At 44.2% G+C, this 12,106-nt stretch overlaps 1 protein-coding gene across 5 annotated transcripts in view; it reads left to right on the top strand.

The window, feature by feature from the left end:
• The window catches only part of CFAP20DC (CFAP20 domain containing), a 91,036-nt gene that overhangs the window by 25,873 nt on the left and 53,057 nt on the right, over positions 1–12,106 (top strand). For 4 of the 5 annotated variants that reach the window (XM_064156955.1, XM_064156956.1, XM_064156957.1 and 1 more), the window contains exons 7-8: positions 5,007–5,163; positions 8,726–8,887. In XM_064156955.1, coding sequence (XP_064013025.1) covers positions 5,007–5,163; positions 8,726–8,887 — 319 coding nt within the window. The remainder of the gene's footprint in view (positions 1–5,006; positions 5,164–8,725; positions 8,888–12,106) is intronic. The other variant, XM_064156958.1, reaches the window with a different exon arrangement.

Genomic DNA, 12,106 nt, shown 5'->3' with positions numbered 1-12,106 from the left:
TTGAGCACACTTCTTTTATCAGAAACATTTTGTCTGAGTTTATTGACCTGTTAAAATTACTCTTTAGTAACTTAGGATTCGGTTTGTGCTGATTGCTAATCTTGTCTCTACTGGATTTTATCAGAACCACTTAATATTGATTAATAACTGCTTGAGAGAGTCCGGCACAGAGCCACAAAGAGGGTGTAGGGAATGGAACATCTCTCTTACAAGGAGAGAGTGAGGGAGCTGGGGCTCTGCAGCTTGGAGAGGCTGCATGTTAGGAGGAAATTCTTCACAAAGAGAGTGATTTGCCATTGGAATGGGCTGCCCAGGGAGGTGGTGGAGTCACCGTCCCTGGAGGTGTTGAAGCAAAGCCTGGATGAGGCACTTAGTGCCATGGTCTGGTTGACTGGCTAGGGCTGGGTGCTAGGTTAGACTAGATGATCTCAGAGGTCTGTTACAACCTGTTCAATATACTTATCAGTGATCTGGACCAGTGAGTTTGCAGATGACACCAAGCTAGGAGCAGGTGTGCATCTGTTGAAGGGTAGAAGAGTCCTGCAGAGGGACCTTGCCAGACTGGATGGGCAGAGGCAAATGGGATGAGATTTAACAAGGCAAAGTGCAGAGTTCTAGACTTTGGCCACAACAACCCCAAGCAGCATTAAAGGCTGGGGACAGAGTTGCTGGAGAGCAGACAGGCAGAGAAGGACTTGGGGGTGCTGGTAGAGAGTAGCTGAACATAAGCCAGAAGTGTTCCCATGTGGGCAGGAGAGCCAATGGGATCCTAGCCTGGATGATCAGGAATAGTGTGGCCAGCAGGACAAGGGACATTATTCAGAGCCGCTGAGATGCTCAGAGGGCTGTAGCACCTCTGCTGCGAGGACAGACTGAAGGAGTTGGGGCTGTGCAGTCTGGAGCAGAGAAGGCTCCAAGGTGACCTTCTTGTGGCCTTCCAGGATCTGAAGGGGGCCTACAAAAAAGCTGGGGAGGGACTTTTTAGGCTATCAGGGAGTGATAGGACTAGGGGGAATGGAGCAAAGATGGAAATGGGTAGGTTCAGATTGGGTGTGAGGAGTAAGTTCTTCAGCATGAGAGTGGTGAGAGGCTGGAATGGGTTGCCCAGGGAGGTGGTTGAGGCCCCATGACTGGAGGTGTTAAAGGTCAGGCTGGATAGGGCTGTCACCAGCCTGATGTAGGGTAGGGTGTCCCTGCTCATGTCAGGGGGATTGGACCTAGATGATCCTTGTGGTCCCTTCCAACCCTGATTGATTCTATGATTCCCCTGTACTCAGCACTGGTCAGGCCACACCTTGAGTCCTGTGTCCAGTTCTGGGCTCCTCAGTTCAAGAGAGATGTTGAGATACTGGGAGATGTCCAGAGAAGGGAAACAAAGCTGGTGAGGGGCCTGGAGCACAGCCCTGTGAGGAGAGGCTGAGGGAGCTGGGGGTGTGCAGCCTGCAGAAGAGGAGGCTTAGGGCAGAGCTCATTGCGGTCTGCAACTACCTGAGGGAGGCTGTAGCCAGGAGGGGTTGGGCTCTTCTGCCAGGCAACCAGCAAGAGAAGAAGGGGACACAGTGTGAAGTTGTGCCAGGGGAGGTCTAGGCTGGATGTTAGGAGGAAGTTCTTGTCAGAGAGAGTGATTGGCATTGGAATGAGCTGCCCAGGGAGGTGGTGGAGTTGCTGTCCCTGGAGGTGTTCAAGAAAAGCCTGGATGAGGCACTTGGTGCCATGGTCTAGTTGACTGGACAGGGCTGGGTGCTAGGTTGGGCTGGGTGAGCTTGGAGGTCTCTTCCAACCTGGTTGATTCTATGAAATGAGGCTATTTTTCTGTAAGTAGAATTTCAGTTCATCTTGATGTCAGGCTAGTACAGGTGTTTCAGGGTTAAAGTATGCACTGATGTACTCCAAGTTAAATTCAATTACAGTATGAACTTCACTTGTGTGTTTTAATTTAGATAATAAAACATTAATCAGAGATTTAAATGCTCTGATCAGTTATAATTAGAAAACATTTTAATAACCTTAATGCTTGACCAACCTTACAGGGTAGGTTTTCACCAATCTCACAGAGTTATTTGTTATATCTGAATATTTCTCTAGGTGCTTCTAAGTGCTTATCTGCCTTTTTATTGTTGCTTTCACTTGAAGGAGTGTGCTGCTTTCAGTGATTAGATGAATTTGTTACATGTCTCAGAGAGTTTAACTTATATTCACAAGCTGATCATTATGATCAGTATGATTGGTTGTGAGGAAGGATATGATGCATTGTTTGTTCCATTAGGAGAGCACAGTTTACATCTTCATATGCTGGCTTCCTGTATTCTATTCTTACAAATGATGCTATTTTTCAGCCTGAACAATCAGTTATAATTAAATGCTGCATTTTCTATTCTATTACTTAATGTATTTGAACCATTTTCCTTCCTAAATTTCAGACTTGGAAGCTGAATAGTTGTGTGTGCACCTGTATTTTTCTCCAGAAAACACTTAACCATTTGGCATTTAGAATCTGGTTCTTTTACCTTGGCTTTTACCTGAGACATGTATCATCATTATGTCTTAATATTCTTCTCTCTTAATAAGACTTTGACCCATTGGTCAGCTACATTTTACACAGGAGTAGTCATAGCAGATATATTAGTTAAGCAGATTTATTGGAAATGTTTTGTGGTGGAGGCAGGGAATTAACATGGATGAGCCAGAAATTATCATAAATAGAATTATTTTATTTTCCTGGAATCCTACCCCCAAACTATAGACAAAAATCAGTTTAGTTTATTGGCAGCTTCAGTTTGATTGGGAGTTTCTTGTAGACAAAGTTAGATTTTTCAGGGAATCAGGAAATGGAAAAGGCTAAGCTCCAAACACAGCTTTACCCCACTAGCCACCAGGCTGAGCAGAAGATTAAGGGAGCAGCAGCTCTTACTCACAGAGGTGAGACAGGCATTGGGCAAGGATCCCTTGCTGGATTCCTCTGTGGAAGCAGCCTTGTGACGCTGCAGGCAATATCCAACAGTGTATGCCCATGCAGCAGAACCCCAAAGTGAGGGGCAGAGCTGCCAAACTCAGAAATATCTCGAGCACTCCTTGCATGAGTGGGATGATCATAAAACGATGCTGCCTTCACAGTGGCAGGGGAGAGCCAAAACTGCTAGCGTCCTCCCGATCTAGGAGGCAGCCAGGAAGTTGGCTGCTGATATGGTCCAAGAGGGGCTCCCCTGGATGGTGCCAGTGGCTCTCTCAAAGGACCCCAGGGCTTGCCAAGCCTGCAAGTTTGCACAGAAGGGTGCAAAAGTGGGGAGAAGCAGGGACAGGGTAAAACTAAAAGCCATGCAAAAGGTAGGAGCCGTACAAAAGGTAGGAGCCATCCAAAAGCAGGAATGGTCCAGTCACAGCAGGAACCTGTCCTGTCAGGCACTCTGTCAGGAGCTCTTTTTTAAGACAGGAACTCTGAAAGTGGGAACCTTTTCCCATTCTTCCTTGCCCTATTTATCCTTTTTTAGATGCAGTGTCCATTTACCATTTTATACTGGGCACAAGAACCCAACCAACCACCAGCCCAACTCCAGGGCAGGCATCCACACAGGTCAGCCCATGTGCAGAAAGGTGCCTTTTGCTGTTCCCCCTTCTAGCCCACAGGGCAAGGGGAGGGGAAGCAGTTTTTATACCTTCTTCTCCCATTCAAACTCGTGGAGGGGGAAGGAGAAGAAAGGAATTTGGGGTACCTCAGGACATGGTTGCATTTCTGCTCAAGGCCACCTCTGTTTATTTCCTGGTAATAGAAGATGCATTAGCATCAGATTATTCCTGTTATGGAGGGGGTAATTAATTCATGTGAGATGATATTTTTCCAAAATTCATATTGCTTATTGATTTTTTTATATTCAGGAGTCTCAGCACCCCCAACCACTAATTTTAACAACAATGGGTTCTTCACACAGTCATGGAGGAAGAGCTTGATCCAGAAATAGCTTGAAAAATACATAAGCATTGATTGAACTGGAAGAGAAGGTTCCTGCAGTCAGTACATCACTTGTGGTCAATGCAACCTAAACCTCCCCTGATGCAACTTGAGGCCATTTCCTCTTGTCCTATCATTAGCAATTCAGGAGAAGAGACCAGCTCCAGCCTCACTACAACCTCCTTTTAGGTAGTTGTAGAGGGCAATAAGGTCATAGAATCAACCAGGTTGGAAGAGACCTCCAAGATCATCCAGCCCCCTCTCAGCCTCCTCTTCTCCAGACTAAAGAACCCCAGTTCCCTCAACCAGGGGAAGGGACCTCTCCCCAGCCTCATTGCCCTTCTCTGCACCCACTTGTGAGAAAGCCCAGCAATATACTTTCTCATAAGTCAGCTGCAAAACATAGTGTGGGTATGCTAGGTGACAAAGCTCACTTGGGCTGGCAGCCATTGGGCAACAAGTATCACAGTATCACCAAGGGTGGAAGAGACCTCATAGATCATTAAGTCCAACCCTTTACCACAGAGCTCAAGGCTAGACCATGGCACCAAGTGCCACGTCCAATCCTGCCTTGAACAGCTCCAGGGACGGCGACTCCACCACCTCCCCGGGCAGCCCATTCCAGTGTCCAATGACTCTCTCAGGGAAGAACTTTCTCCTCACCTCAAGCCTAAATTTCCCCTGGTGTAGCTTGAGGCTGTGTCCTCTTGTTCTGGCGCTGGCCACCTGAGAGAAGAGAGCAACCTCCCCCTGGCTACAACCACCCCTCAGGTAGTTGTAGACAGCAATAAGGTCACCCCTGAGCCTCCTCTTCTCCAGGCTAACCAATCCCAGCTCCCTCAGCCTCTCCTCATAAGTATCAATGTGTTTGTGTAAACAATGGGTGTAAGTGCAAGTGCAGCAGGATCTTTGTGACATAAAAAGGTAATGTATTGTGAAGTACAGCCTGTGGGAGTCTAGTACTCCACAGAGACTTCATTTATAGAGAACTATACACTGATACTCTTCTGCAATGATTAGTCTTTGGCTTTTAATAAAGAGTATTGTCTCTCTTTTCCAGTGGTGCAATTTGTGTATTGACTTGATAGCATTCACCAGTGAAATATTCAGAGGAGCTGTTTTCCAGTCTTTGGATGGAATTGTTGTTTCAGCTAACTGTAAACTGAGAAAGATCTTCACTTTAAAATCCAAGCCTCAAGATACATCTGAGGAAGATGGTGTGTGATATTACTATGTACTCTTAATCACAGCTGTTCGTATTATGAAATCAAAACCTTCTCAGTCATCAGTGTTATGAAGGGGAAATGAATTAATTCAAGATGATAGTTTTTCCAACATTAATATTGTTTCTTAATTTTGCTATTCAGAACTCTCACCACCCCCAACCACTAATTTTAATAATAATAATCAGTTATTTGCACATCATGGAAACATTTTACAGATGATAAATAGCAAAGTATGTGAACATTCATTAGGGACAGGGTTCTGCTGGAGAGAGTCCAGCAGAGGGCTGCAAGGATGATTAGGGGACTGGAGGGCATGGCTTATGAGGAGAGGCTGAGGGGCCTGGGGCTGCTTAGTCTGGAGAAGAGAAGACTTAAAGGGTGTTTGATAAATGTTTATTAGTATCTGAGGGCTGCCAGGAGTGGGGGAGACAGGCTCTGCTCACTGCTCCCTGGGATAGCACAAGGAGCAATGGGTGTAAGTTGCAGAAAAAGGTGTTCTGCTTCAACACAAGGGGGAACTTCTTTACTGTAAGGGTCCCAGAGCACTGGCACAGGCTTCCCAGAGACGTTGTGGAGTCTCCTTCTGTGGAGACTTTCAAGGCCTGTCTGGATATGTTCCAGTCAGGTTGGAAGAGACCTCCAAAATCATCCAGTCCAACCTAGCACCCAGCCCTATCCACTCAACTACACCATGGCACGAAGTGCCTCATCCAGGCTTTGCTTGAACACCTCCAGGGCCAGTGACTCCCCCACCTCCCTGGGCAGTCCATTCCAATGGGAAATCACTCAACCTCACTGCTATTTGCAGTAATGGAGGAGGAATTGAAAGAGCATAGCTGGCACTTTCTTATTATAGAGAAACTGTAAGTCCAGTTCAGTGTCATCCCAATTTTCATTGTGTTGCTTTTAAAGAAAGCATCTGAACAAAAAGGTTCTGGTTCCAAAGGAAGGGTAGTTAGCTGCACTCTAAGTATAACAATGTCTTTTCCATTAGGAAAACCAATACCAATAAGGGGAATTATGTGATAATTGTGATTACTCCTCTCTTTTTTTGTTGGTGAAGTTGGAGCAAAAAAGGTTATTCAGAGAACTGCTTCAGAGAAAATCTGGTGAGCTCTCATCAGAAACTGCAGTTAAGGCCTCGCTGCCTTGAATTCTGTTGCTGCATTATTTTTCTGTCTTCCATCCTAAATAGTTTTGGTTTTTTATATGCATAAATGTTTTAAATGAGTTCCAAAAATCCAAAGTATGGCTAACATAATGAGTAGACAGCTTTAATAAACTCTGTGCCTGGTAAAATATTGCACTTTTAATTACTGTATTATCAATTCTCTGATTATTACACAGCTGGTGGGCATTAGTATTTTCGGTATGCTCACAAGTTCCCTTATCTAGGCAAGTCTTAAAATTATGTTACAGCTCAAGACTTGGCTGTATTAAAATAACTCTCTGCTTCACACCCAATTACAGAGACACAGCAGTCGGGGTCCTGTTATTATTAATTAACTTTCAGTTAACTGTTGTGATTTGATAAAGCTTTTTTTTCCCTCTCAGATGATTGGATCGATTAGTTGAGCTCCACCGAATGCAATGACATTGCAACTTGAAATGAGTGTTGAGTTCTTTGCTTCAACCTCTTTGGTGGTGGAAGTAATGACTTCAAGGTGCAATGTCTGTATTATCCTTAGTAGCTCGTGCACAGTGTGTTTTACATTCCTAAAACTGTAGCAAGTGGAAAGGAGAAACCACATAGTTAGAAATTATTTCTGTATGAGATCATCATCCCTGGAGGTGTTCAAGAAAAGCCTGGCTGAGGCACTTAGTGCCATGGTCTAGTTGATTGGCTAGGGCTGGGTGCTAGGTTGGAGTGGATGATCTTGGAGGTCTTTTCCAACTTTGTTGATTCTATGATTCTATGACTGCGAGAGATGTAAAACCCAAGCCCTACACTGGTACCCATGTCAGAAAGAAGCACTGAAGCATCAGTAGCACACCAGATGTGCATTTCTCTATCAGAAATACACATAAAAGCTGACCTTAACAATTTCCTAGGGCTGAAAGCACAAAGAGTTCATCTTCTCTGCCCCATGATATTGAAGCATACAACTTCATGTGTGCAGAGGTTCTGGATTCCACAGTAATCTCTAAGTCACATATGGGTGGTTTTGTTGGCCAGGAGGGCAAGGGAGGTTATTCTGCCCCTGTGCTCAACACTGGTCAGGCCACACCTTCAGTGCTGTGTCCAGTTCTGGGTTCCTCAATTCAAGAGAGATGTTGAGGTGCTGGAAGGTGTCCACAGGAGGGCGCCAAATCTGGTGAGGGGCCTGGAGCACAGCCCTGTGAGGAGAGGCTGAGGGAGCTGGGGGTGTGCAGCCTGCAGAAGAGGAGGCTCAGGGCAGAGCTCATTGCTGTCTACAACTACCTGAAGGAAGGCTGTAGCCAGGTGGGGTTGGTCTCTTCTGCCACGCAACCATCAACAGAACAAGGGGACAGAATGTGAAGTTGTGGCAGGGGAGGTCTAGGCTGGATGTTAGGAGGAAGTTGTCAGAGTGATTGGCATTGGAATGGGCTGCCCAGGGAGGCGGTGGAGGCACCATCCCTGGAGGTGTTCAATTAAGGCCTGGCTGAGGCACTTAGTGCCATGGTCTGGTTGACTGGCTAGGGCTGGGTGCTAGGTTGGGCTGGCTGATCTTGGAGGTCTCTTCCAGCCTGGTTGTTTCTATGATTCTGTGACTTGATGAAAAAAATGGTTGGAAAATTATGTCTAGTACTGAAATATAACATGGAACACTTGAATGTTTCTATTAGATTCTCTATACTTGATCCACTGTTTGCATTTGGGTTTGGAGAAATGCTTTCCTCTCCTTATCCTTGGGAAGAGGCTAACATTCATTACCTTACTATATTTAAGTCATAGAAAATTTGGAATGAATTTAAGCATGGCTCTGATCCTGAATCCCTTTTTTCATGTATTGCTTAGCAAAGACAATGCAAAGACAATCAGATCACCTGGAATGGTTAAGGCTGGAAAAGGATAGGTAGAGTGACAGCTTTTTAGTTTAGTATGGAAATATAATGGTGTCCAGTGTTTAGAATTAAAGCTTGTCTGATCCTTTATTTGCATTCATGGGACTTTTTTCTTTGCTGTTTCAGTCCCACTGTTACCAGTATATCTTCAGATATTCACTTTGTCTGGAATTAAGCATCTCATCAGTGTTAGAATTAAAGCTGAGTTATAATGAAAATTAACAACATTTATTTTGTGATTCTGTTTTGCTTCTTCATATCCTCAAACAAGGAAATTTATCTCCTGTGGCCATTGGTGCATATATCTTAGTTTAAGGAAGAAGAATACATTCCTACTGCCTTAAAAGTGAATCACTGGAGCAAATAGTTCAAATGGCTGTAATCTATTAAATTGTTTTAGCCAATAAAGTTCATATACAAAAAAAATGTGAGATGTAGTTATGTAGTTACTATAGAATCTATGATTCTATTCTGTGTTGTGTCATCTATGTGAAGTAAAGCTTGTGGTTGGTTTTTTTGGTTCTAGGTATATGTGTTCCATTTGTGACATGTGAGCCCACAGCTGTTATTCCTCAAACCTGTCAGCTAAATACTGATGTGCCACAAGTTACACAGTTGCTGAACTTGACTAAAATTCCAAAGCCAGAATTAAAACCCAGGAGAGATCCAGTAACACTGCAAGAAATAGGTATTCTATTCTGCTCAAATGCTATCAATGTTTTCTATGTAGTATGCATTTCTTTTGTGAAAGTGCATAGTAAGTGTTAACAGGGTCTTAAAACAAGACAACTCTTGCCTAGCTGTGCTGTCATGAGCCCACAAACACATGTCTGTTCTATGGCTCCAGAGGTCTGTGTGCAGCCTGAAAGATTCTAATTCAAGCATAGATTTATAGCAACTGTTTTTGAAGTGGGTCTTCCAAGGGTACTTTGAAATGTGGCTTCAGTTGTTACAGTTCTTTTTAAAGTATGTTTCTACTAATGAAACCTCTAACAATATGTCCTCACAAATCTCCCCAACTTATACTCTGACAAAGGAAATTTTGTCTTATTGGTGTCTTCTAAGCTAGAAGATAATGAAACAGAGTTGGGGCTCTTCAGCCTGGAGAAGAGAAGGCTTTGAGGAGACCTTGGAGTGGCCTTCCAGTATCTGAAGGGGACCTACAGGAAGGCTGGGGAGGGACTATTGACAAGGTCTTGTAATGACAGGATGAGGAGGAATGGGTTTAAACTGGTGGAGGGGAGATGCAAACTGGATGTTAGGAAAGGGTTGTTTGCAGTGAGGATGGTGAGAGTCTGGCACAGGTTGCCCAGGGGGGTTGTGGAGCACAGAATCACCCAATGTGACCATACCTGTGACCACATTGGGTGATTCTGTGCTCCACAACCTCCCTGGAGGTGTTCAAGGCCAGGCTGGATGAGGCCTTGAGTGACCTGTTCTAGTGGGAGGTGTCCTTGCCTATGGCAGGGAGTTGGAGCTGGATGATCCTTGAGGTCCCTTCCAACCTAAACCATTCTGTGATTCTATGATTCTATATCATGAAGACATTGACAGCATTGTATAGAAGAGACTTATTAAAGAAGCTAGGCAGTCATGTGCCAAAACACAAACTATTGAGTTAGATAAAAGCTAAGAGACAGAAAGAAAACAGAGGATTGAATTTTAAGTTTTTGTTAAGATTTATTTTAATTATCAGTAAAGGCTAACTGCAAGAGACCTCAAAAGCTTTTTGTTCAAGGTGCTGTATCACTTATTTTAATGGTGAAGAATCTCAGGAGAGAAGTGAATAGCTTGGGAGCAAATTATTGTATGATGCATACACTAGGTTTGTAAAGAACAGGACGTCAGAGAGTGTGAAACTTGTAAGATGGACAGACCCTATGTACTTTGTCATGACAAAGTACAGGTAGCATAGAGGAAACATCAAATTTTGCTGAACAAAGTTTCTGTTTTCTGAGTTTATCTCTTTTGTGGACAAAAAGGGCCCAAGGGGTGGTGGTCAGTGGAGCTAAATCCAGCTGGCAGCTGGTCACAGGTGATGTCCCTCAGGGCTCAGTGTTGGGACCACTCCTGTTTAACATCTTCATTGATGACCTTGATGAAGTCATAGAGTGTGTCAGCAGTAAGTTTGCAGATGACACCAAATTCAGGCTCCTCCAACAGTTCCATGTCCTTCTTGTGTTGGGGGCTCCAGAACTGCACACAGTACTCCAGCTGGGGTCTGAGGAGAGCAGAGTAAAGGGGCAGAATCCCCTCCCTTGCCCTGCTGCCCACACTGCTCTTGCTGCAGCCCAGCACAGGGTTGTGTCTGGGCTGCACTCACACTGCAGGCTTATGTTGAGCTTTGCATCACCCCAGACCTCCAGGTCCTGTTCCTCAGGGCTGCATTCTCTTTAAAACTTAACCTTTATTATTAATCTCATTTTATGAACACTGCCTGTGTTGTTCCAGACAAATTTCAGCAACTGGCCATCTTGAGAATGGGGACTTTGATAAGTTTGAGAACATTTCAGTCCAAAAACATTCTTTGCTCATGCTAAACTTTTTTGTTTATCTGATAATCCAAAGCCCAAATTAGTTTTAGTCTCATCCACTTTTTAATTAAACATATTATTTCATTATGCTATCAACAGACTGTTATGTGTAGATGTAAGTAATTAATTGCAGTCAATTAATATCAATAAAGAGAGATTTTCATGCAAATCAGCTTTTATAATTGGAGCTAACAACATCCCAAGGTAGTCAGCAAGTTAAAGAAATTGATGTCAAAGCAAGACAGGTCATCCAATCTTGCAAAGTGGCAGCTGTTAGCAGCAACTAAACACCACATCAGGAAAAAGGGAGGAATGTAATGGCAGGAAGTGGCTTCTTTTCTGTTTATTAGTACAGTAAATAATGATATCTGGTGGCTCATGTGTAATTCTTTTTCATTTCCCTGATGACACTGGAAATAAAGCTTGTGTTGAAATAAGTGTAAGCAGTTCTATGACAAATGCTTGGGAGAATCAGTGAGATGTTTTATTGCTGCTTTATTGCTTTATGGAGGTGTCAGAACACTAAAGTGAGGTTGCATTTTCACACTGCAGTTGCAGCAAGAAAAACAAAATCCTCAGATGTTGTAAGTTTTACTCAGCACTGGTGAGGCTACACCTTGAGTACTGTGTCCAGTTCTGGGCCCCTCAGTTTAAGAAGGATGTTGAGGTGCTGGAACATGTTCAGAGAAAGGCACAAAGGCTGGTGAGGGGCCTGGAGCACAGCCCTGTGAGGAGAGGCTGGGGGTGTGCAGCCTGCAGAAGAGGAGACTCAGGGGTGACCTCATTGCTGTCTACAACTACCTGAAAGGAGGCTGTGGCCAGGTGGGGTTGGGCTCTTCTACCAAGCACCCAGGGACAGAACAAGAGGATGAAGTCTCAAGCTGTGTCCAGGGAAGTCCAGGCTGAATGTTAGGAAGAAGTTCTTCACAGCAAGAGTGATTGGCATTGGAATGCTCTGCCTGGAGAGGTGGTGGAGTCACCATCCCTGGAGTTGTTTAAGAGGAGGCTGGATGAGGCACTCAGTGCCATAGTTTAGTTAATTAGAAGGCTTAGGTGTTAGGTTGGCCTCGATGATCCTAGAGGTCTTTTCCAACGCGGTTAATCCTGTGATCCTGTGAAAGTGAAGACATACATTTTTCTCACCGCTGGAAAGGAGACATCACTGATAATCTTGGAGAATTAAAAAAGAGGAAAAGAGGTAATCCATGCACTTTTGCTGTGCTGGTGTACATATCCTGGTGTACATAACCATCTGTCTTAAATATTGTTCAGAACATTCACCTGTGTTCCATGTTTAGTTTTTGTTTCTCTTTCAGACTGCTTGGCATTTTCAGTGCATTTTAAACAGTAAGAAAATAAATAGTGAAAGGTGT

Source organism: Pogoniulus pusillus, chromosome 16, assembly GCF_015220805.1.
Source record: "Pogoniulus pusillus isolate bPogPus1 chromosome 16, bPogPus1.pri, whole genome shotgun sequence".
NCBI lineage: Eukaryota > Metazoa > Chordata > Aves > Piciformes > Lybiidae > Pogoniulus > Pogoniulus pusillus.
Note: the sequence above shows the minus strand (reverse complement) of the source record. Positions and strands in the feature narration are given on the sequence as shown.